Source organism: Ranitomeya imitator, chromosome 1 (genome assembly GCF_032444005.1).
Source record: "Ranitomeya imitator isolate aRanImi1 chromosome 1, aRanImi1.pri, whole genome shotgun sequence".
Lineage (NCBI taxonomy): Eukaryota > Metazoa > Chordata > Amphibia > Anura > Dendrobatidae > Ranitomeya > Ranitomeya imitator.
In genome coordinates this window covers 72,242,741-72,266,670 of record NC_091282.1, presented here as the reverse complement: position 1 = coordinate 72,266,670, position 23,930 = coordinate 72,242,741, and the positions used below count along the sequence as shown (strand labels likewise).

The following is a 23,930-nucleotide window of genomic DNA, read 5'->3' as shown; positions in this document are numbered from 1 at the left end:
CAACGCAGCATTTCCGTGCGGTATTTTCCGCACCATGGGCACAGCGGATTTGGTTTTCCATAGGTTTACATGGTACTGTAAACCTGATGGAACACTGCTGCGGATCCGCAGCGGCCAATCCGCTGCGGATCCGCAGCCAAATCCGCACCGTGTGCACATAGCCTAATTCTAAAGGTATGTGCACACGCTTCGGAAAACGCTGCGGATCCGCAGCAGTTTCCCATGAGTTTACATTTCAATGTAAACCTATGGGAAACAAAAATCGCTGTACACATGCTGCGGAAAAACTGCACGGAAACGCAGCGGTTTACATTCCGCAGCATGTCACTTCTTTCTGCGGATTCCACAGCGGTTTTACAACTGCTCCAATAGAAAATCGCAGTTGTAAAACCGCAGTGAAATGCGCAGAAAAACCGCGGTAAATCTGCCATAAATCCGCAGCGGTTTAGCACTGCGGATTTATCAAATCCGCTGCGGAAAAATCCGCAGAGGACCAGAATACGTGTGCACATACCGAAACCCTAACCCTAACCCTACCCCTAACCCTACCCCTAACCCTACCCCTAACCCTACCCCTAACCCTACCCCTACCCCTAACCCTACCCCTAACCCTACCCCTAACCCTACCCCTAACCCTACCCCTAACCCTAACCCTAGTTCTAACTCCAACCTTAGTGAAAAAAAAAAAAAATTCTTTATTTTATTATTGTCCCTATCTATGGGGGACAAATGGGGGGGGTCATTTACTGTTTTTTTTATTTTGACCACTGTGATAGATTATATCACAGTGATCAAAATTCACATTGGAACGAATCTGCCGGTCGGCAGATTCGGCGGGCGCACTGCGCATGCGCCCGCCATTTTGGAACATGGCGGCGCCCGGGGAAGAAGACGGACGGACCCCGCCAGGATCGGTAAGTATAAGGGGGGGAGATCAGGGCACAGGGGGGGGGAGATCAGGGCACGGGGGGGCGTCGGAGCACGGGGGGGAGGGATCGGAGCATGGGGGAGAGTGATCGGTGTGCGGGCGGGTGGATCGGTGTGCAGGGGGGGTGGATCGGTGTGCAGGGGGGGTGGATCGGAGCACGGGGGGGGATCGGAGTGCGGGGGGGTTTGATTGGAGCACGGGGGGGTGTGATTGGAGCACGGGGGGAGCGGACAGGAGGATGGGGGAGCGGAGCACAGGACGGAGGGGAGCGGGCCACAGATCGGGGGGCTGGGGGGGGCGATCGGTGGGGTGGGGTGGGGGCACATTAGTATTTCCAGCCATGGCCGATGATATTGCAGCATCGGCCATGGCTGGATTGTAATATTTCACCATTTTTTTAGGTGAAATATTACAAATCGCTCTGATTGGCAGTTTCACTTTCAACAGCCAATCAGAGCGATCGTAGCCACGAGGGGGTGAAGCCACCCCCCCTGGGCTAAACTACCACTCCCCCTGTCCCTGCAGATCGGGTGAAATGGGAGTTAACCCTTTCACCCGATCTGCAGGGACGCGATCTTTCTGTGACACAGCATATGCGTCACAGGTCGGATTGGCACCGACTTTCATGACGCATACGCTGTGTCACAGGTCGGGAAGGGGTTAAAGAGGATCACAAGGAAATGGACAGTTTGTGACTTAAATATGAGTGTCTGAGCAAAGGGTCTGAATACTTATGACCATGTGATATTTCAGTTTTTGTTTTTTATTAAATTCGCAAAAATTTCTACATTTCTGTTTTTTTTCCAGACAAGATGGGGTGCAGAGTGTCCATTAATGAGAAAAAAATGAACATTTTTGAATTTACCAAATGGCTGCAATGAAACAAAGAGTAAAAATTTAAATGTGTCTGAATACTTTCCGTACCCATTGTATATTCTTGTACATGGGTGCAGTTTAAGGCTATGTGCACACATTGCGGATTTGTTGCGTTTCCGCAGCGTTTTTTCTGCGCAGAAATGCTTTAAATCCGCACTGGATTATTAAAGCAGTGTTAATCAATGGCATTCCTGAATTGTTGTGCACATGCTGCAGAAAATTCTGTCCTTATTCTCAGCATTTTATTTTCCGCAGCATGTCAATTCTTTTTGCGGATCTGCACCATTTCTGCTCCCATTGCCTTCCATTGAGTCAGTCAAATCCGCAGCAAAACCACCGGTGTAAAAAGGTTTGTGGATGTCCTGGCAAAAATGGTGCAGAAAAGAAAATGATGTCAGAAGGAGGAATAGTCTGTAGGTGTAGAATGTGTGTTTGGGCGTAGAATGTGTGTGAGCAGAGAATATACGTGTCTGTCTGTGGGTGTCTGTGTGTGTGCTGGTGTCTGTGCGGCTGTGTGTGCTCGGATGTCTGTGTCTGTGCGGATGTCTGTGTGTGTGTGTGCTGGTGTGTGCTGCTGTGTGTGGTAATGCTACCGCCTGTACTGTCGGTCACAGCACTGCGGGATCAAGCTGGCAGATGTCAGTGTGATTCCGCAGCTGACTGTGTCCCACAGCGGTGACCTGCGGTAAAAAAGCAGACGTAGGCCGATGAGACTACTCTTCCCATCTGGCTATATCTGCTTCCACTGATAAGAGTGACAGCAGGTGCCACTGATTCGAGAGTAGTATCATCTGCCGGTGCCTGTGCTCACAGTAGTTAAAAAAAAAAGTTAAATTATTTACATATTCACAGAAAAATAAAAAACCATTATACTCACCTAACATCAAATACCCAACACCCTCGTCTCCTAGAAATAATGTAAAATAATAAACCAACATATACTTCCTTTCCGCCGTAGTCCAGGTAATCCGAGTGTCCTACGGCGGTCTCTACCCGGGCTCCGTCGATACACTGACAGGAGGTAATATCTCCCGCAGTGTTTCAGCTGATCAGCTCCAGTGCTGTCACTTGTGGCACCGCTGCATGGGAAAGTTCTCACACAGTGATACTGCGATACTGTGATACTGTGAACTTTCACGGCAGCGCAGTGATACACTTTGGGAGCAATTACCTCTTGTCAGTGTATCGCCGGCGGCCGAGTAGAGCTGTCACATCTCCTGATGTAACATAGTAACATAGTTAGTAAGGCCGAAAAAAGACATTTGTCCATCCAGTTCAGCCTATATTCCATCATAATAAATACCCAGATCTACGTCCTTCTACAGAACCTAATAATTGTATGATACAATATTGTTCTGCTCCAGGAAGACATCCAGGCCTCTCTTGAACCCCTCGACTGAGTTCGCCATCACCACCTCCTCAGGCAAGCAATTCCAGATTCTCACTGCCCTAACAGTAAAGAATCCTCTTCTATGTTGGTGGAAAAACCTTCTCTCCTCCAGACGCAAAGAATGCCCCCTTGTGCCCGTCACCTTCCTTGGTATAAACAGATCCTCAGCGAGATATTTGTATTGTCCCCTTATATACTTATACATGGTTATTAGATCGCCCCTCAGTCGTCTTTTTTCTAGACTAAATAATCCTAATTTCGCTAATCTATCTGGGTATTGTAGTTCTCCCATCCCCTTTATTAATTTTGTTGCCCTCCTTTGTACTCTCTCTAGTTCCATTATATCCTTCCTGAGCACCGGTGCCCAAAACTGGACACAGTACTCCATGTGCGGTCTAACTAGGGATTTGTACAGAGGCAGTATAATGCTCTCATCATGTGTATCCAGACCTCTTTTAATGCACCCCATGATCCTGTTTGCCTTGGCAGCTGCTGCCTGGCACTGGCTGCTCCAGGTAAGTTTATCATTAACTAGGATCCCCAAGTCCTTCTCCCTGTCAGATTTACCCAGTGGTTTCCCGTTCAGTGTGTAATGGTGATATTGATTCCCTCTTCCCATGTGTATAACCTTACATTTATCATTGTTAAACCTCATCTGCCACCTTTCAGCCCAAGTTTCCAACTTATCCAGATCCATCTGTAGCAGAATACTATCTTCTCTTGTATTAACTGCTTTACATAGTTTTGTATCATCTGCAAATATCGATATTTTACTGTGTAAACCTTCTACCAGATCATTAATGAATATGTTGAAGAGAACAGGTCCCAATACTGACCCCTGCGGTACCCCACTGGTCACAGCGACCCAGTTAGAGACTATACCATTTATAACCACCCTCTGCTTTCTATCACTAAGCCAGTTACTAACCCATTTACACACATTTTCCCCCAGACCAAGCATTCTCATTTTGTGTACCAACCTCTTGTGCGGCACGGTATCAAACGCTTTGGAAAAATCGAGATATACCACGTCCAATGACTCACCGTGGTCCAGTCTATAGCTTACCTCTTCATAAAAACTGATTAGATTGGTTTGACAGGAGCGATTTCTCATAAACCCATGCTGATATGGAGTTAAACAGTTATTCTCATTGAGATAATCCAGAATAACATCCCTCAGAAACCCTTCAAATATTTTACCAACAATAGAGGTTAGACTTACTGGCCTATAATTTCCAGGTTCACTTTTAGAGCCCTTTTTGAATATTGGCACCACATTTGCTATGCGCCAGTCCTGCGGAACAGACCCTGTCGCTATAGAGTCACTAAAAATAAGAAATAATGGTTTATCTATTACCGTATATACTCGAGTATAAGCCGACCCGAGTATAAGCCGACCCCCCTAATTTTGCCACAAAAAACTGGGAAAACTTATTGACTCGAGTATAAGCCTAGGGTGGAAATGCAGCATTTACCGGTGAATTTCAAAAATAAAAATAGATCATTATTTCCCCATAGCTGTGCCATATAGTGCTCTGCACCGTTCATATTTCCCCATAGGTGTGAACCATATAGTGCTCTGCACCGTTCATTGTGCCCCCTAGCTGTGCCATATACGGTGCTCTGCACCGTTCACTGTGCCCCATAGCTGTGCTGTGCCATATACGGTGCTCTGCACCGTTCACTGTGCCCCATACATAGCTGTGCTGTGCCATATACGGTGCTCTGCACCGTTCACTGTGCCCCATAGCTGTGCTGTGCCATATACGGTGCTCTGCACCGTTCACTGTGCCCCATAGCTGTGCTGTGCCATATACGGTGCTCTGCACCGTTCACTGTGCCCCATAGCTGTGCTGTGCCATATACGGTGCTCTGCACCGTTCACTGTGCCCCATAGCTGTGCTGTGCCATATACGGTGCTCTGCACCGTTCACTGTGCCCCATAGCTGTGCTGTGCCATATACGGTGCTCTGCACCGTTCACTGTGCCCCATAGCTGTGCTGTGCCATATACGGTGCTCTGCACCGTTCACTGTGCCCCATAGCTGTGCTGTGCCATATACGGTGCTCTGCACCGTTCACTGTGCCCCATAGATGTTCCACATAAATTTGTGCCGCCGCTGCCGCAATAAAGAAAAAAAAACACATACTCACCTCCCTTGATTGCAGCTCCCGGCGTCTCGTTCCGGCGCCTCCATCTTCCCGGCGTCTCTGCTCTGACTGATCAGGCAGAGGGCGCCGCGCACACTGTATGCGTCATCGCGCCCTCTGACCTGAACAGTCAGAGAGCAGAGACGCCGGGAAGATGGAGGCGCCGGCCGGGAAGATGGATCGGCGCCCGGCGGCTGGAACGAGGACAGGTGAATATGCTATACTCACCTAGTCCTGGCGATCCTCGCGCTGTCCCCTCCTGTCTTCGGTGCCGCAGCTTCTTTCTCTATCAGCGGTCACCGGCACCGCTGATTAGAGAAATGAATAAGCGGCTCCGCCCCTATGGGAGGTGGAGCCGCTTATTCATTTCTGTAATGAGCGGTCCCACGTGACCGCTGAAGAGAGGAAGAAACTGCAGCGCCGAAGCCCGTGGGACGGCAGGGACAGCGCGAGGATCGCTGGGACTAGGTAAGTATTCCTCAGCGCCCTCACCCCCTCACCCGCCGACCCCACCGCTACCGTGACTCGAGTATAAGCCGAGGGGGGCACTTTCAGCCCTAAAATTTGGGCTGAAAATCTCGGCTTATACTCGAGTATATACGGTACATTACTTAGTTCTCTTAGTACTCGTGGGTGTATGCCATCCGGACCCGGAGATTTATCTATTTTAATCTTATTTAGCCGGTTTCGCACCTCTTCTTGGGTTAGATTGGTGACCCTTAATATAGGGTTTTCATTGTTTCTTGGGATTTCACCTAGCATTTCATTTTCCACCGTGAATAAGAAGGTGTTTAATATGTTAGCTTTTTCCTCGTCATCTACAACCATTCTTTCCTCACTATTTTTTAAGGGGCCTACATTTTCAGTTTTTATTCTTTTACTATTGATATAGTTGAAGAACAGTTTGGGATTAGTTTTACTCTCCTTAGCAATGTGCTTCTCTGTTTCCTTTTTGGCAGCTTTAATTAGTTTTTTAGATAAAGTATTTTTCTCCCTATAGTTTTTTAGAGCTTCAATGGTGCCATCCTGCTTTAGTAGTGCAAATGCTTTCTTTTTACTGTTAATTGCCTGTCTTACTTCTTTGTTTAGCCACATTGGGTTTTTCCTATTTCTAGTCCTTTTATTCCCACAAGGTATAAACCGCTTACACTGCCTATTTAGGATGTTCTTAAACATTTCCCATTTATTATCTGTATTCTCATTTCTGAGGATATTGTCCCAGTCTACCAGATTAAGGGCATCTCTAAGCTGTTCAAACTTTGCCTTCCTAAAGTTCAATGTTTTTGTGACTCCCTGACAAGTCCCCCTAGTGAAAGACAGGTGAAACTGCACAATATTGTGGTCGCTATTTCCTAAATGCCCAACCACCTGCAGATTTGTTATTCTGTCAGGTCTATTAGATAGTATTAGGTCTAAAAGTGCTGCTCCTCTGGTTGGATTCTGCACCAATTGTGAAAGATAATTTTTCTTGGTTATTAGCAGAAACCTGTTGCCTTTATGGGTTTCACAGGTTTCTGTTTCCCAGTTAATATCCGGGTAGTTAAAGTCCCCCATAACCAGGACCTCATTATGGGTTGCAGCTTCATCTATCTGCTTTAGAAGTAGACTTTCCATGCTTTCTGTTATATTTGGGGGTTTGTAACAGACCCCAATGAGAATTTTGTTACCATTTTTCCCTCCATGAATTTCAACCCATATGGACTCGACATCCTCATTCCCTTCGCTAATATCCTCCCTTAAAGTGGACTTTAGACAAGACTTTACATAGAGACAAACCCCTCCTCCTCTCCGATTTTTACGATCCTTTCTAAACAGACTGTAACCCTGTAAGTTAACTGCCCAGTCATAGCTTTCATCTAACCATGTCTCGGTTATTCCCACTATGTCAAAGTTACCTGTAGATATTTCTGCTTCTAGTTCTTCCATCTTGTTTGTCAGGCTTCTGGCGTTTGCGAGCATGCAGTTTAGAGGATTTTGTTTTGTTCCAATCTCCTCACTGTGGATTGTTTTAGAAATGTTCTTACCTCCCTTCTGAGTATGTTTTCCTGGGTCGTCTTTGTTCGAGTCTAATGTTTTTCTTCCCGTCCCCTCTTCTTCTAGTTTAACGCCCTCCTGATGAGTGTAGCGAGTCTTCTGGCGAATGTGTGTTTCCCAGGTTTGTTGAGGTGTAGTCCGTCTCTGGCGAGGAGTCCATCATACCAGTAATTCACACCGTGGTCCAGGAATCCAAATCCTTGTTGTCTGCACCATCGTCTTAGCCAGTTGTTTGCATCAAGGATCCTGTTCCATCTCCTGGTGCCATGCCCGTCTACTGGAAGGATAGAAGAAAAAACTACCTGTGCATCCAGTTCCTTTACTTTCTTCCCCAACTCTTCAAAGTCCTTGCAGATTGTCGGTAGGTCCTTCCTTGCCGTGTCATTGGTGCCAACATGTATCAGAAGAAATGGGTGGACGTCCTTGGAGCTGAAGAGCTTTGGTATCCTATCGGTCACATCCTTGATCATCGCACCTGGAAGGCAGCATACTTCTCTTGCAGTTATGTCCGGTCTGCAGATGGCTGCTTCGGTGCCTCTCAGTAGTGAGTCTCCCACCACCACCACTCTTCGTTGCTTCTTGGCTGTACTTTTTGCTGTCACTTGTTGCTGTGTGCCCTTTTCTTTTTTGCTTGCTGGTATTGCTTCATTCTTAGGTGTGCCATCTTCATCCTCTACAAAGATTTGATATCGGTTCTTCAGTTGTGTGGTTGGTGATTTCTCCATGGTCTTCTTGCTTCTTTTGGTCACATGCTTCCACTCATCTGCTTTTGGAGGTTCTCTGACACTTTTTGTGACTGTTCTACATGTGAGATCGTCGTGGGACATTCGGTAATGGACTACATTTACCATATAACTATAGGATTAGTAATGGATAGGTGTCTAATAGACGCTTCTCCATTACTAAGCCGTGGGCTTGATGTCACCTGACAATACAAAGGTGACATCAACCCCACAAATATGAACCCCACTTGTCACCACTACAGGGCAAGTGGGAAGAGCGAGGCTAAGTGCCAGAATTGGCGCATCTTAGAGATGTGCCTTTTCTGGGGTGGCTTGAGAGCTGATGTTTTTACCCTGGGGGGTGCCAATATCCATGGCCCCTTCCCAGGCTATTAAGATCAGCCCGCAGCTGTCAATCTAGCCTTTGCTGGTTCGATTTATAGGGGGGCCCCCCATGTCAATGTTTTTCTGGGGTTCCCCTGTAAACTAGCCAGTAAAGGCTAAGCAAACATCTGTGAGCTGATATTAATAGCCTGGGAACTTTTATGGCTATTGGCTCCTTCCCAGAATATTAACATCAGCCCTCAGCTGTCGGCTCTCCCTCTGCTGGTTATTAAAATTACGCGGGAACTCACGCAATTTTTTTACATTTAAAAAAAATAAAATAAACAGATATTGCATTTCATGCAGATTTCTGAGGGTATGTTCCCACAGTCCGTAAACGCTACGGGTTGGACGCTGCGTACATCCACAGCGTTCAACCCGCAGCGTCCAGATGTTACAGCATAGTGGATGGGATTTCAAGAAATCCCATGTCCACTGTGCGTGCATCGGTGCCCGCGGCTTCCCTGCGGAGATGGACATGCGGTGTGTCTTTCCAGACCGCGTCATGTCTGTTTATCTTGCGGAGACTCTCAGTCTCCACAAGATAAATATCACCCATCCAATGTATAGGGCGCGGTGATTCCGCACGGTTCAGTGAACACATGCGTTCAGAAGCCAGCAGTACTTTGGATACAGCGGACATGTGCTGTGTCCAAAGTGCTGCCGATTACTGATCGTGAGAATGTAGCCTAATAACAGTTGCTGTTTTGTTACTGTATATGTAGGCTAATTATGTTGCTCCTACCGAAGCTGGTGACTGAGTGTGTGTGTCTCTTTTTTTTTAATTGTGGGTGTAGTTATAATCTTGTTTATAGGGGCAGTATTATAGTAGGAAAAGCAGAAGTCCAGCGCGGGTGATGTCCGTAAAAAATACCTTTTATTCCATATTCGTTAAAAGCACATAAATCCAAAGTCCATCTTCATATCCATAGACACAAAAACGGGTGATTCATACCAGTGACAGTCACAGGCTTAAAGTGCATTAAAATCATACGCGTTTCAACGGTCGTGCCGCCTTACTCATTTTGTGTCTTACTCACAATGAGTAAGGCGGCACGACCGTTGAAACGCGTATGATTTTAATGCACTTTAAGCCTGTGACTGTCACTGGTATGAATCACCCGTTTTTGTGTCTATGGATATGAAGATGGACTTTGGATTTATGTCCTTTTAACGAATATGGAATAAAAGGTATTTTTTACGGACATCACCCGCGCTGGACTTCTGCTTTTTCTTCAAACTACTTGCTGCACTGCATGATCCGTGCGCTGGGCCTGAGAGGAGGTGAGCTGATCTTCGTTGCTTTTTCTTTTCCAGTATTATAGTAGTTATATTCTTATACATAGGGGCAGTATTATAGTAGTTACATTCTTGTACATAGGGGCAGTATTATAGCAGTTATATTCTTGTACATAGGGGCAGTATTATAGTAGTTATATTCTTGTACATAGGGGCAGTATTATAGTAGTTATATTCTTGTATATAGGGGCAGTATTATAGCAGTTATATTCTTGTACATAGGAGCAGTATTATAATAGTTATATTCTTGTACATAGGGGCAGTATTATAGTAGTTATATTCTTGTACATAGGGGCAGTATTATAGCAGTTATATTCTTGTACATAGGGGCAGTATTATAGTAGTTATATTCTTGTACATAGGAGCAGTATTATAGTAGCTATATTCTTGTACATAGGGGGCAGTGTTATATTGGTTATATACTGTGGCTAGTGGTGCACTGCGATTACAACAGCTGCTTTGGATTTGACATTGCTTTTGGTCCAATAAAGCTTCTTCATGCTGTCCAAACCTCGAGCAGCATGAATCAGAGCCTAGATGCAAGATTGCAGCCTGGTATATTTTTCTCTGAAACAATCTGACATGTCAGAGAAAATACTTGAGGTGTCCAGGGACCAAAGGCAGAGATAATATTCCTCCGGTGCCATCGCCACCTCCTGCCGGCTTCTCTCCATACTACTCTAGGTGATGGACAGGAATCTCTCTTGTGTGTACATATGGAGAGACCTGTCAATTATCCAGGTCTTCAAACTGTATTCCCCGAAAATTCACATCTCTGATCTGTGGATTGTGCTGCATAAATTGAGGGACAGGCACATTTAGTTTTCCATTGTTATGTTGCACTAAAAAAAGTATACTGTGCATTTTACATTTTTTAATGCATTCTAGTGTATGGCGCTGGCATAATTTATAACATTAGAACTTATTTGTATACTAATGTCCTTTTCTATGAGGCAAAAAGAAGACTCTTTAATGGAATCCTATTGACCTGCTACTGTATATGTCAAGCAAATAGGAATTCAGTAGGGTAATCTGAACAGGACCTTAATTGTTCTAAAAGCTACGCTATTTTTTTCATTATCTGTCCCTCACATATTTGTGCATTTTCCGCTGACATTGGCTGTTAAGTCGCCCATCGGGGAACATATGGAATCTGTTGAGCTGAGAAATTATTATTTTTATTCAGTCAGGCAGTAAAAATGTGTTTTTCACCTGTAGCTGTAATAACATTGTATCTTTGTGTTTTTCCTAGAAGTTCCATGGGATTGTAGCCGGATTACGGTAATATCTGGGAATGCCTCTGTGCGGGATAAACTGTGGGAAAAAGAAGGAAGAAGGTAGGTGCTTTGCAAGAAGGCATCTGAGCTGTGATTTGCACTACACTCCAAAGATTTCTCAAAAACTGTGAAATGAGTCCTTCTCTTGCCCACCGCCACACTCAGTGCTTTCCTAGCTTTTACCAGACATTTAGACATCTGATATCATGACCTGACATTGTTACCTTGATACATAGTGCCAATGTAGCACCTACATAGTTTTGTCTAAAGTAGCAAAGGTGTAAAAACCAACATCTCTAGTGGATAGTGTATTGTAAGGGTTAATGCCATTGTCCCTGGTGGATTCATGCCTATGTGCCTTGTGGGCTACAATAGTGAATAGGATAATGGAACCATTACTTGGTGTCTTTGGTAATGAAAGAAATAGTTCTAACATCATCATTGGTCCAGGGTACCGTGAATGCCCCCTTCCCTGGTGGTCCAGAGTATTAGGGTATGTGCACACGTATTTTGGAGCTCTGCCGATTTTTCCGCACCGGATTTGTGAAAACCGCAGGTAAAAGGCACTGCGTTTTACCTGCGGATTTATTGCGGAATTAGTGCGGTTTTACACCTGAGGAGCAGGTGTAAACCGCAGCGGAATCCGCACAAAGAATTGACATCCTGCGGAATATACACCGCTGCGTTTCCGCGCGTTTTTTTCTGCAGCATGTGCACTGCGGATTGCGTTTCCCATAGGTTTACATTGTAGTGTAAACGCATGGGAAACTGCTGCGGACCCGCTGCGGATCCGCAGCAAAATCCGCAGCGTGTGCACATACTGGAGCCTAAAAGGTGAGAATAACAACATCCCTTGTAGTTTATGTGTAATGAAAAGGTTAATACCAAAAGTTCTGGTTGACTTGCTAGACACGAACAGATCAACCACGAAATCTCCCGCATTCCATTCTTCTGCATGATCCTCCTCCATTTTTTGAAGACCTTTCATTGTTTAACTACCTGTGGACGGCCCATCGGCTTAAAACATTGGAATGATCCGCATGTGACTTTGCGTAGACGTTTTAGAAAGTCATCGCATAGCCAACAGCTGCAGGACTGGGGAGCAGCTGGATTAATGCTAGAAACGGCCAGATCATAGAGAAGGTAGAGTTGGTTCATTACCATCTCTGCCCGACTGATGCCTGTATACACTGAAAGAAAGCGCGCGGTTTATACAATTTAGGAAGCTCTATCAGCACTTTCACCAGTTCTAGTGGTCGTGGGATGATGGGAGAGAGCCAGAGCTGCTGCGACTTTGCGGTTAGTGCCCTGTAACTGGGACTTATATGAGGGAAAATCAGCTATATAAAAAAAAGTAATTTACTGTTCACATATCCCCATCGCCAAAGGTATTTTCTGATCTTATCTGTGTGAAATAAGCAAGAAATAAACATACAAAGAAAGAGCAATAAAATGTAATAAATAAATGAACCAAAAAAGTAGAAAGCCAACTGCTAATCTGAAATGCTGTTTCTAGCCCTATCCCATCGTAGTTAAACAAGTAAAAACGATAAAAAAATAGAAAATGAAACACAATTTAATATATATTTTAGTGGCCCTCTGTGGTATTAAAAATGTAAAAAAATGTGAATACAGACGCGTATTTCCAGTGGCGTAACTAGAGTCCTATGGGTCACGATGCAAAATTTGAACCTGGATCCCCACCAACACATTGGTCAGTTGTACGGGCCATTGTAATAAAGTCCTGACCTCTGTCCAGTAATACTGTCCCCCATCATGTCCCATATTCTGAAATAATGTCCTCTGTCGTGGCACCTGTAATAAGGTCCCCCATCGTAGCCGCTATCCCGTAGTAGTGTCCCAAGTCCTGGCACCTATCCTGTAACAATGTCCTCTGTCCTGGCCCCTATCCAGTAGAAGTGTCGCTCATTCTGGCCCCATCCTATATTATTGTCCTCCATCCTGAACCCCATCTTATTATAATGTACCTTGTTATAGCGACTTCCTGTAATAATCACCCATGTCCTGGCCCTTATCCTGTAATAATGTCCTCCATCCTGGCACCTATCCTGTAATAATGTCATTTGTCCAGGGCCCCATCCTATAATAATGTACCTCGTTGTGGCCGCTTCCTGTAATAATAACCCCTGGTCTGGCCTTTATTCTGTAATAACGTCCACATTCTGTACCAATCCTATAATGATGTCTCCATCCTGTATTAATGTCTTCAGTACTGGCCCCTTCCTGTAATAATGTCCCCCATCCTGGCCCAATCTTGGAATAATGTTTCCCCTTCTGACCCCTCCCTGTAATAATGTCTCCAGTTCTGGATCCCTTCCTGCACCAATGTCCCCCATCCTAGCCCCCAACCTGTAATAATGTCCCCCATCCTGGCCCAATCTTGTAATAATGTTTCCCCTTCTGGCCCCCATCCTGTAATAATGTCTCCCATCCTGGCTCCCTACCTGTATTGCCCCCATCCTGTAATAATGTCCCCCGTTTTGTCTCGAATTTTGTAACCATGATCCCTAGCCTGAAACTTTCCCAATAACTTATCCTTCTTACCTGTCCATACTCCTGTGGTGAGCAGAGTCCTCTTCCTGCTCGATAGTGCAGGGCTGGCCTGTAATGGGCATCCTGAAAGCTGTGACCCCCCTACCGATTACACATATGGGAATCCTACAGTCTCCATGAATATAGCGGTAGTGAGCACACGTTATTACTGTTCCATTTACTGTCCGTGAGAGCAGAGGTGCACTACTGCTGTTCTGTTCTCATAGAGGACTTTAGCACCACAGATTTCATTATCAACTGGACTCCAAACTCTGGATATCTTGTGGATAAGTGATAAATATTGTTTATGGGACAATCCCCTGTGAAAATGAGTAAAGCTATGTTGTACATAAAGAAAATGAGTGCTCAGCAACAACAGCGGATTGAGGAAGTATTATTAGTTATATTCTTGTACATAGGGGGCAGTATTATAGTAATTATATTCTTGTACATAGGGGCAGTATTATAGTAGTTATATTCTTGTACATAGGGGCAGTATTATAGTAGTTATATTCTTGTACATAGGGGGCAGTATTATAGTAGTTATATTCTTGTACATAGGAGCAGTATTATAGTAGTTATATTCTTGTACATAGGGGCAGTATTATAGCAGTTATATTCTTGTACATAGGGGCAGTATCATAGTAGTTATATTCTTGTACATAGGAGCAGTATTATAGTAGTTATATTCTTGTACATAGGGGGCAGTATTATAGTAGTTATATTCTTGTACATAGGGGCAGTATTATAGTAGTTATATTCTTGTACATAGGAGCAGTATTATAGTAGTTATATTCTTGTACATAGGGGGCAATATTATAGTAGTTATATTCTTGTACATAGGAGCAGTATTATAGTAGTTATATTCTTGTACATAGGGGCAGTATTATAGCAGTTATATTCTTGTACATAGGGGCAGTATCATAGTAGTTATATTCTTGTACATAAGAGCAGTATTATAGTAGTTATATTCTTGTACATAGGGGCAGTATTATAGTAGTTACATTCTTGTACATAGGGGGCAGTATTATAGTAGTTATATTCTTGTACATAGGAGCAGTATTATAGTAGTTATATTCTTGTACATAGGGGCAGTATTATAGTAGTTCTATTCTTGTACATAGGGGCAGTATCATAGTAGTTATATTCTTGTACATAAGAGCAGTATTATAGTAGTTATATTCTTGTACATAGGATCAGTATTATAGTAGTTATATTCTTGTACATAGGGGCAGTATTATAGTAGTTATATTCTTGTACATAGGAGCAGTATTATAGTAGTTATATTCTTGTACATAGGAGCAGTATTGTAGTAGTTATACTTTTGTACAAAGGGGGCAGTATTATAGTAGTTATATTCTTGTACATAGGAGCAGTATTATAGTAGTTATATTCTTGTACATAGGGAGCAGTATTATAGTAGTTATATTCTTGTACATAGGGAGCAGTATTTTAGTAGTTATATTCTTGTACATAGGAGCAGTATTATAGTAGTTATAGTCTTGTGCATAGGGGCAGTATTATAGTAGTTATATTCTTGTACATAGGGAGCAGTATTATAGTAGTTATATTCTTGTACATAGGAGCAGTATTATAGTAGTTATAGTCTTGTGTATAGGGGAGCAGTATTATAGTAGTTATATTCTTGTACATAGGGGCAGTATTATAGTAGTTATATTCTTGTAAATAGGAGCAGTATTATAGTAGTTATATTCTTGTACATAGGGGCAATATGATAGTAGTTATATTCTTGTACATAGGAGCAGTATTATAGTAGTTATATTCTTGTACATAGGGGCAGTATTATAGTAGTTATATTCTTGTACATAGGAGCAGTATTATAGTAGTTATATTCTTGTACATAGGGGCAGTATTATAGTAGTTATATTCTTGTACATAGGGGCAGTATTATAGTAGTTATATTCTTGTACATAGGAGCAGTATTATAATAGTTATCTTCTTGTACATAGGGGCAGTATTATAGTAGTTATATTCTTGTACATAGGAGCAGTATTATAGTAGTTATATTCTTGTACATAGGGAGCAGTATTATAGTAGTTATATTCTTGTACATAGGGGCAGTATTATAGTAGTTATATTCTTGTACGTAGGGGCAGTATTATAGTAGTTATATTCTTGTACATAGGAGCAGTATTATAGTAGTTATATTCTTGTACATAGGGAGCAGTATTATAGTAGTTATATTCTTGTATATAGGGAGCAGTATTATAGTAGTTATATTCTTGTACATAGGAGGCAGTATTATAGTAGTTATATTCTTGTACATAGGGAGCAGTATTATAATAGTTATATTCTTGTATATAGGGAGCAGTATTATAGTAGTTATATTCTTGTACATAGGAGGCAGTATTATAGCAGTTATATTCTTGTACATAGGGAGCAGTATTATAGTCGTTATATTCTTGTACATAGGGGGCAGTATTATAGTAGTTATATTCGTGCATATAGGGAGCAGTATTATAGTAGTTATATTCTTGTGTATAGGGGAGCAGTATTATAGTAGTTATATTCTTGTGCATAGGGGGCAGTATTATAGTAGTTATATTATTGTACATAGGAGCAGTATTATAGTACCGTAGTTATAGTCTTATACATTAAAATAGTATTATGGTAGTTATGCCTCCAAACTCATCGCATGAGATAGGAGAAAATGTAACTCCTCAATGCTTAACCATTGACATTCAGTGAAAGGTGTGACCAAGTTTTAAACTTTCCCCTGCAATGAAAACAAACAGCCCTTGTCCGGGGAACTTCCTGTTTTAATGCCTCTGTTTATTAATCTTGATATTTCATTTGTATTTGTGTTTCCTGAAAAATTCCCTGCTTCTTTCCCACTAAAGTCACATTTGGATTTGCACTTATAGCCCTGAGACTCTGAGAATGGAAACATCCCTAAATAGTGGAGAAATAGAAAGAACAACCAGTGCTGCCAAAATTAACACTTTACGTCATCAGTACAGAAAAAGTGAACGAGGCTGCCTTTTCCATATGTACACATTCCCTATGGATTACTTCACACATAGCTTTTTTTATTATTTTTTCTTTATTTAGACTTTGTTGTGTTTTTAACCCCTTAAGCCCCGAGGGTGGTTTGCACGTTAATGACCGGGCCAATTTTTACAATTCTGACCTCTGTCCCTTTATGAGGTTATAACTCTGGAACGCTTCAACGGATCTTGGCGATTCTGACATTGTTTTCTCGTGACATATTGTACTTCATTTTAGTAGTAACATTTATTCGATATAACTTGCGTTTATTTGTGAAAAAAACGGAAATTTGGCGAAAATTTAGAAAGTTTCGCAATTTTCCAACTTTAAATTTTTATGCCCTTAAATCACAGAGATATCTCACGCAAAATACTTAATAAGTAACATTTCCCACATGTCTACTTTACATCAGCACAATTTTGGAACCAAAATTTTTTTTTGTTAGGGAGTTATAAGGGTTAAAAGTTGACCAGCAATTTCTCATTTTTACAACACCATTTTTTTTTAGGGACCACATCTCATTTGATGTCATTTTGAGGGGTCTATATGATAGAAAATACCCAAGTGTGAGACCATTCTAAAAACTGCACCCCTCAAGGTGCTCAAAACCACATTCAAGAAGTTTATTAACCCTTCAGGGGTTTCACAGGAATTTTTGGAATGTTTAAATAAGAATGAATATTTAACTTTTTTTCACACAAAATTTATTTCAGCTCCAATTTGTTTTATTTTACCAAGGGTAACAGGATAAAATGGATGCCAAACATTGTTGTACAATCTGTACTGAGTACGCTGATAGCCCATATGTGGGAGTAAACCACTGTTTGGGCGCATGGCAGAGCTCGGAAGGGAAGGAGCGCCATTTGACTTTTAAATGCAAAATTGACAGGAATTGAGATGGGACACCATGTTGCGTTTGGAGAGCCACTGATGTGCCTAAACATTGAAACCCCCCCACAAGTGACACCATTTTGGAAAGTAGACACCCTAAGGAACTTATCTAGATGTGTGGTGACCACTTTGACCCACCAATTGCTTCACAGAAGTTTATAATGCAGAGCCGTAAAAATAAAAAATCATATTTTTTCACAAAAATGATCTTTTCGCCCCCAATTTTTTATTTTCCCAAGAGTAAGAGAAGAAATTGGACCTCAAAAATTGTTGGCCAATTTGTCCTGAGTACGCTGATACCCCATATATGGGTGTAAACCATTGTTTGGGCGTATGGCAGAGCTCGGAAGGGAAGGAGCGCCATTTGACTTTTCAATGCAAAATTGACTGGAATTGAGATGGGACGCCATGTTGCGTTTGGAGAGTCCCTGATGTGCCTAAACATTGGAACCCCTCACAAGTGACACCATTTTGAAAAGTAGACCCCTTAAGGAACTTATCTAGATGTGTGGTGAGCACTTTGACCCAACAAGTGCTTCACAGAAGTTTATAATGCAGAGCCGTAAAAATAAAAAATCTTATTTTTTCACAAAAATGATCTTTTCGCCCCCAATTTTTTATTTTCCCAAGGGTAAGAGAAGAAATTAGACCACAAAAGTTGTTGTGCAATTTGTCCTGAGTGCGACGATACCCCATATGTGGGGGTAAACCACTTTTTGGGTGCATAGCAGAGCTCGGAAGGGAAGGAGCGCCATTTGACTTTTCAATGCAAAATTGACTGGAATTAAGTTGGGACGCCATGTTGGTTTGGAGAGCCCCTGATGTGCCTAAACATTAAAACCCCCCACAAGTGACACCATTTTGGAAACTAGACCCCATAAGGAACTTATCTAGATGTGTTTTGAGAGCTTTGAACCCCCAAATGTTTCACTACAGTTTATAACGCAGAGCCGTTAAAATAATTTTTTTTTTTTTTTGCAAAAATTATTTTTTAGCCCCCAGTTTTGTATTTTCACAAGGGTAACATAATAAATTGGACCCCAAAAGTTGTTGTCCAATTTGTCCTGAGTACGCTGATACCCCATATGTGGGGGGGAACCACTGTTTGGGCGCATGGCAGAGCTCGGAAGGGAAGGAGCGCCATTTGGAATGCAGACTTAGATGGATTGGTCTGCAGGAGTCACGTTGCATTTGCAGAGCCCCTGATGTACCCAAACAGTACAAACCCCCCACAAGTGACCCCATATTAGAAACTAGACCTCCCAAGGAACTTATCTAGATGTGTTGTGAGAACTTTGAACCCCTAAGTGTTTCACTACAGTTTATAACGCAGAGCCGTGAAAATAAAAATTCTTTTTTTTTTTCACAAAAATGATTTTTTAGCCCCCAGCTTTGTATTTTTACAAGGGTAACAGAATAAATTGGACCCCAAAAGTTGTTGTTCAATTTGTCCTGAGTACGCTGATACCCCGTATGTGGGGGGGAACCACTGTTTGGGCGCATGGCAGAGCTCGGAAGGGAAGGAGCGCCATTTGGAATGCAGACTTAGATGGATTGGTCTGCAGGCGTCACGTTGCATTTGCAGAGCCCCTGATGTACCCAAACAGTAGAAACCACCCACAAGTGACCCCATATTGAAACTAGACCTCCCATGGAACTTATCTAGATGTGTTGTGAAAACTTTGAACCCCCAAGTGTTTCACTACAGTTTACAACGCAGAGCCGTGAAAATAAAAAATCCTTTTTTTTCCCACAAAAATGATTTTTAGCCCCCCAAATTTTTATTTTCCCAAGGATAACAAGAGAACTTGGACCCAAAAAGTTGTTGTCCAATTTGTCTCGAGTACGATGATACCCCATATGTTGGGGTAAACCCCTGTTTGGGCGCACGGGAGAGCTCGGAAGTGAAGGAGCACTGTTTTACTTTTTCAATGCAGAATTGGCTGGAATTGAGATCGGACGCCATGTCGCGTTTGGAGAGCCCCTGATGTGTCTAAACAGTGGAAACCCCCAATTATAACTGAAACCCTAATCCAAACGCACCCCTAACCCTAATCCCAACTGTAACCCTAACCACACACCTAACCCTGACACACCCCTAATTCTAATCCCAACCCTAATCCCAACCGTAAATGTAATACAAACCCTAACCCTAACCCTAGCCCTAACCCTAGCCCTAACCCTAACCCTAATGGGAAAATGGAAATAAATACATTTTTTTTAATTTTATTATTTTTCCCTAAGGCTAGGTTCACATTGCATTAGGGAAATCCGTTTAGCACTAGCGGATTGCGCTAACGCAATGTCTTTTTAGGTGTCGTGTTTAGTGGTCGCGTTAACGTCCCCGCTCTGGAAGATCGGGGATCGGACCTCGGGCGCGCCGCGGACGCTGCAAGCAGCGTCTGAGGCGCGCCACAAAAGAACGGCACCTTGCTAGCGCGAGCCGAAAATGGCACGCTCTAGCGATGCGCTACACCCGAAAATCACATTGCTGTCAATGGTTGTGCTAACGGACCTGTTGCACGGCGTTAATTGTGACATTTTCGCCGTGCAACGCTGTCCGTTAGCGTTAACCCATTAACGCAATGTGAACCTAGCCTAACTAAGGGGGTGATGAAGGGGGGTTTGATTTACTTTTATAGCGAGTTTTTTATATCGGATTTTTATGATTGGCAGCCGTCACACACTAAAAGACGCTTTTTATAGCAAAAAAGTTTTTGCGTCTCCACATTTTGAGACCTATAATTTTTCCATATTTTGGTCCACAGAGTCATGTGAGGTCTTGTTTTTTGCGGGACGAGTTGACGTTTTTATCGGTTACATTTTCGGACATGTGACAGTTTTTGATCGCTTTTTATTCCGATTTTTTGTGAGGCAGAATGACCAAAAACCAGCTATTCATGAATTTCTTTTGGGGGAGGCGTTTATACCGTTCCGCGTTTGGTAAAATTGATGAAGCAGTTTTATTCTTCGGGTCAGTACGATTACAGCGATACCTCATTTATATCATTTTTTTTATGTTTTGGCGCTTTTATACGATAAAAGCTATTTTATAGAAAAAATAATTATTTTGGCATCGCTTTATTCTCAGGACTATAACTTTTTTATTTTTTTGGTTATGATGCTATATGGCGGCTCGTTTTTTGCGGGACAAGATGACGTTTTCAGAGGTACCATGGTTATTTATATCCGTCTTTTTGATCGCGTGTTATTCCACTTTTTGTTCAGCGTTATGATAATAAAGCGTTGTTTTTTGGCTCGTTTTTTTTTTTTTTTCTTACGGTGTTCACTGAAGGGGTTAACTAGTGGGCCAGTTTTATAGGTCGGGTCGTTACGGACGCGGCGATACTAAATATGTGTACTTTTATTGTTTTTTTTGTTTTTTTTTTATGTAAAGAAATGTATTTATGGGAATAATATTTTTTTTTTTCTGCTTTATTTAGGAATTTTTTTTTTATTTTTTTTTACAAGTGTGGAAATTTTTTTTTTTACTTTTTCACTTTGTCCCAGGGGGGGACATCACAGATCACCGATCTGACAGTGTGCACAGCACTCTGTTAGATCGGTGATCTGACATACAGCCGGGCAGGATTAGAGCTGCAGCTGCAGCCTGATCCTGACCCGGAAGTGCTCCCTGCAGGACCCGGATGCAGCCCGGCGGCCATTTTGGATCCGGGGACTGCAGGGAGAAGACGCTCGGTACACGGTGAGCACATCACCGTGTACCGATCGTCTCAGGGAAGCCCGCAGGGAGCCCCCTCCCTGCGCGATGCTTCCCTGCACCGCCGGCACACCGCGATCATCTTTGATCGCGGTGTGCCGGGGGTTAATGTGCCGGGAGCGGTCCGTGACCGCTCCTGGCACATAGTGCCGGATGTCAGCTGCGATAGGCAGCTGACACCCGGCCGCGATCGGCCGATCGCATATGACGTACTATCCCGTCCATGGGAATTAAGTCCCAGGTCACCTGGACGGGATAGTACGTCATATGGGATTAAGGGGTTAAATACGGTAAGTGATTCAGGTGGTGTTTTTTGGTCTTGGGAAAAAAGTATACCTAGAACATACTGTACTTGTAATAGAAAAACTTTATGGAAAATGCACCAAATTTGAAAAACGTTTTTACTATTAAAGGGAATCTGTCAGCAGTTTTGGCCGGTACGAGTTACGGCCATCACCTTTTAGGGCTGTATATCTGCCCCCAACCCGACCTGGAAGAACTGAAAAATAAGTTTTATTATACTTGCCTGCGGGGCGGTCCGGTCCGATGGGCATCACTTGTCTTGGTCTGGCACTTCCCATCTACTTATGATCGCAAGAAGATTGGAGGCGCCTGACCAGGACCTGTGATGCCCATCGGACCGGACCACCCTGCAGGTGAGTATAATAAAAGTTATTTTTCAGTTCTTATAGGTCGGGTTGTTTACATATTGCATTTTTTCAGCAAGTTTTCATGCAAATTGAAAGCCATTTTTTACAGTTCAGTAATACAGTAGTTTTTACAATATTTTCTTAGAAATGTTGTGCACACACTTGTTTTTTTCCCTGACTGAATTGGAAATTGTCAGAAGTACGCAGCGTCCAACCTGCAGCGTTTACTGACCGTGTGCACCTACCCTTACTCCGGCTGAGAAAAAATGATTAGTACAGATAGTCCTCGATACAGTATAATGCAGGTATAGTACATATAGTAAAATGCACTCTCCATGGTCCTTGATAGAGTATAATGCAGCCCCACTCAGAGTATAATGCAGCCCCCCTCATAGAGTATAATGCAGCCCCCCTCATAGAGCATAATGCAGCCTCTCAGAGTATAATGCAGCTCCAGCAGAGTATTATGTAGCCCCCATACACAGTATAATGCAGCCCCCTCAGAGTATAATGCACCTCCCTCACAGTATAATGCAGCCCCACACGCACAGTATAATGCAGCCCCACACACAGTATAATGCAGCCCCCCAAAGTATAAAGTTCCCCTCACAGTATAATGCAGCCACACACACACAGTATAATGCAGCCCCCCCACAAACACACAGTATAGTGCAGCCCCTCACACACAGTATAATGCAGCTCCCCACTCACACTCAGTAAAATGCAGCATTCCACACACAAACAGTATAATGCAGCCCCCTAAGTGTATAATGCAGTGCCCTCAGAGTATAATGCAGCCCCCCCCCACACACACACAGTATTATGCAGCCCCCCAGAGTATAATGCAGCCCCACACACACACACAGTATAATGCAGCCCCCACACACAGTATAATGCAACCCCCTCCCACACAGACAGTATAGTGCAGCACCCCCAACACACAGTATAATGCATCCCCCACACACACTATAATGTAGCCCCCCACACACACAGTATAATGCAGCCCCCCACACACACAGTATAGTGCAGTCCCCCCACACAGTATGGTGCAGCAGACACACACTATAATGCATACACACACACACACACACTGCTTACCTCTCCTCCTCCTTCCCCCTCTGCTCTGGCTTTGGCAGAGCATCTTAGCTCCACTGCCTGCACACGTTGCTGAGTCCGAGGCAGAAGGAGAGTAATGGGACAGGGAGAGTCACATGATGCTCTCTCCTCCATCACTGCTTTCAACTGTATCGGCATCTATGATGCCAATAAGTTGGATGCAGGGGTCGGGAGGGAGAGGCGGCGCCAGGCACCTCTTACTCAGGTGCCACATAGAGGCTGGCTGTGGGCTCTTGGAGGAGCCGGGGCCTTAGGCGGCCGGCTGGTTTGCCTTCCCCTAACACCGGCCCTGAGTACACCCCTCCCAATTTTTGTAAATATTTTATATAATTTCTTGGGACAACACTGAGGATATGACACTTTGATGCAATGTAAAGTAGTCAGTGTACAGCTTGTATAGCAGTGTAAATTTGGTGCCCTCTAAATAGTCAACACACAGCTATTAATGCCTAAGTGAAAATGGCCAAATTGTTCCCAAAGTGTCAATAATTTGTGTGGCCACCATTATTTTCAAGCACTTCTTTAACTCTCAATGGAGGTCACTAGCGCTTCATAGGTGGCCACTGGAATGCTCTTCCACTCCTCCGTGATGACATCACTGAGCCGGTGGATGTTAGAGACCTTGTGATCCTCCACCTTTCGCTCCTCCACCTTCTGTTTGAGGATGTCCCACAGATGCTCAATAGGGTTTAGGTCTGGAGACATGCTTGGCCAGTCCAACACCTTTACTCTCAGTTTCTTTAGCAAGGCAGTGGTCGTCTTGAAGGTGTTTGGGGTCGTTATCATGATGGAATACTGCCCTGCAGCCCATTTTCTGAAGGGAGGGGATAATGCTCTACTTCAGTGTGTCACAGTACATGTTGGCATTCATGGTTCACTCAATGAACTGTAGCTCCTCACAGCCGGCAGCTCCAAACCATGACACTCCCT

At 43.4% G+C, this 23,930-nt stretch overlaps 1 protein-coding gene across 2 annotated transcripts in view; it reads left to right on the top strand.

Moving 5' to 3' along the window:
• The window catches only part of LOC138662352 (phospholipid-transporting ATPase ID-like), a 283,179-nt gene that overhangs the window by 71,791 nt on the left and 187,458 nt on the right, over positions 1 to 23,930 (top strand). For both annotated transcript variants that reach the window (XM_069747882.1, XM_069747872.1), the window contains exon 2: positions 11,036 to 11,120. In XM_069747882.1, the coding sequence (XP_069603983.1) occupies positions 11,078 to 11,120 (43 nt within the window). In that variant the 5' untranslated portion in view covers positions 11,036 to 11,077. The remainder of the gene's footprint in view (positions 1 to 11,035; positions 11,121 to 23,930) is intronic.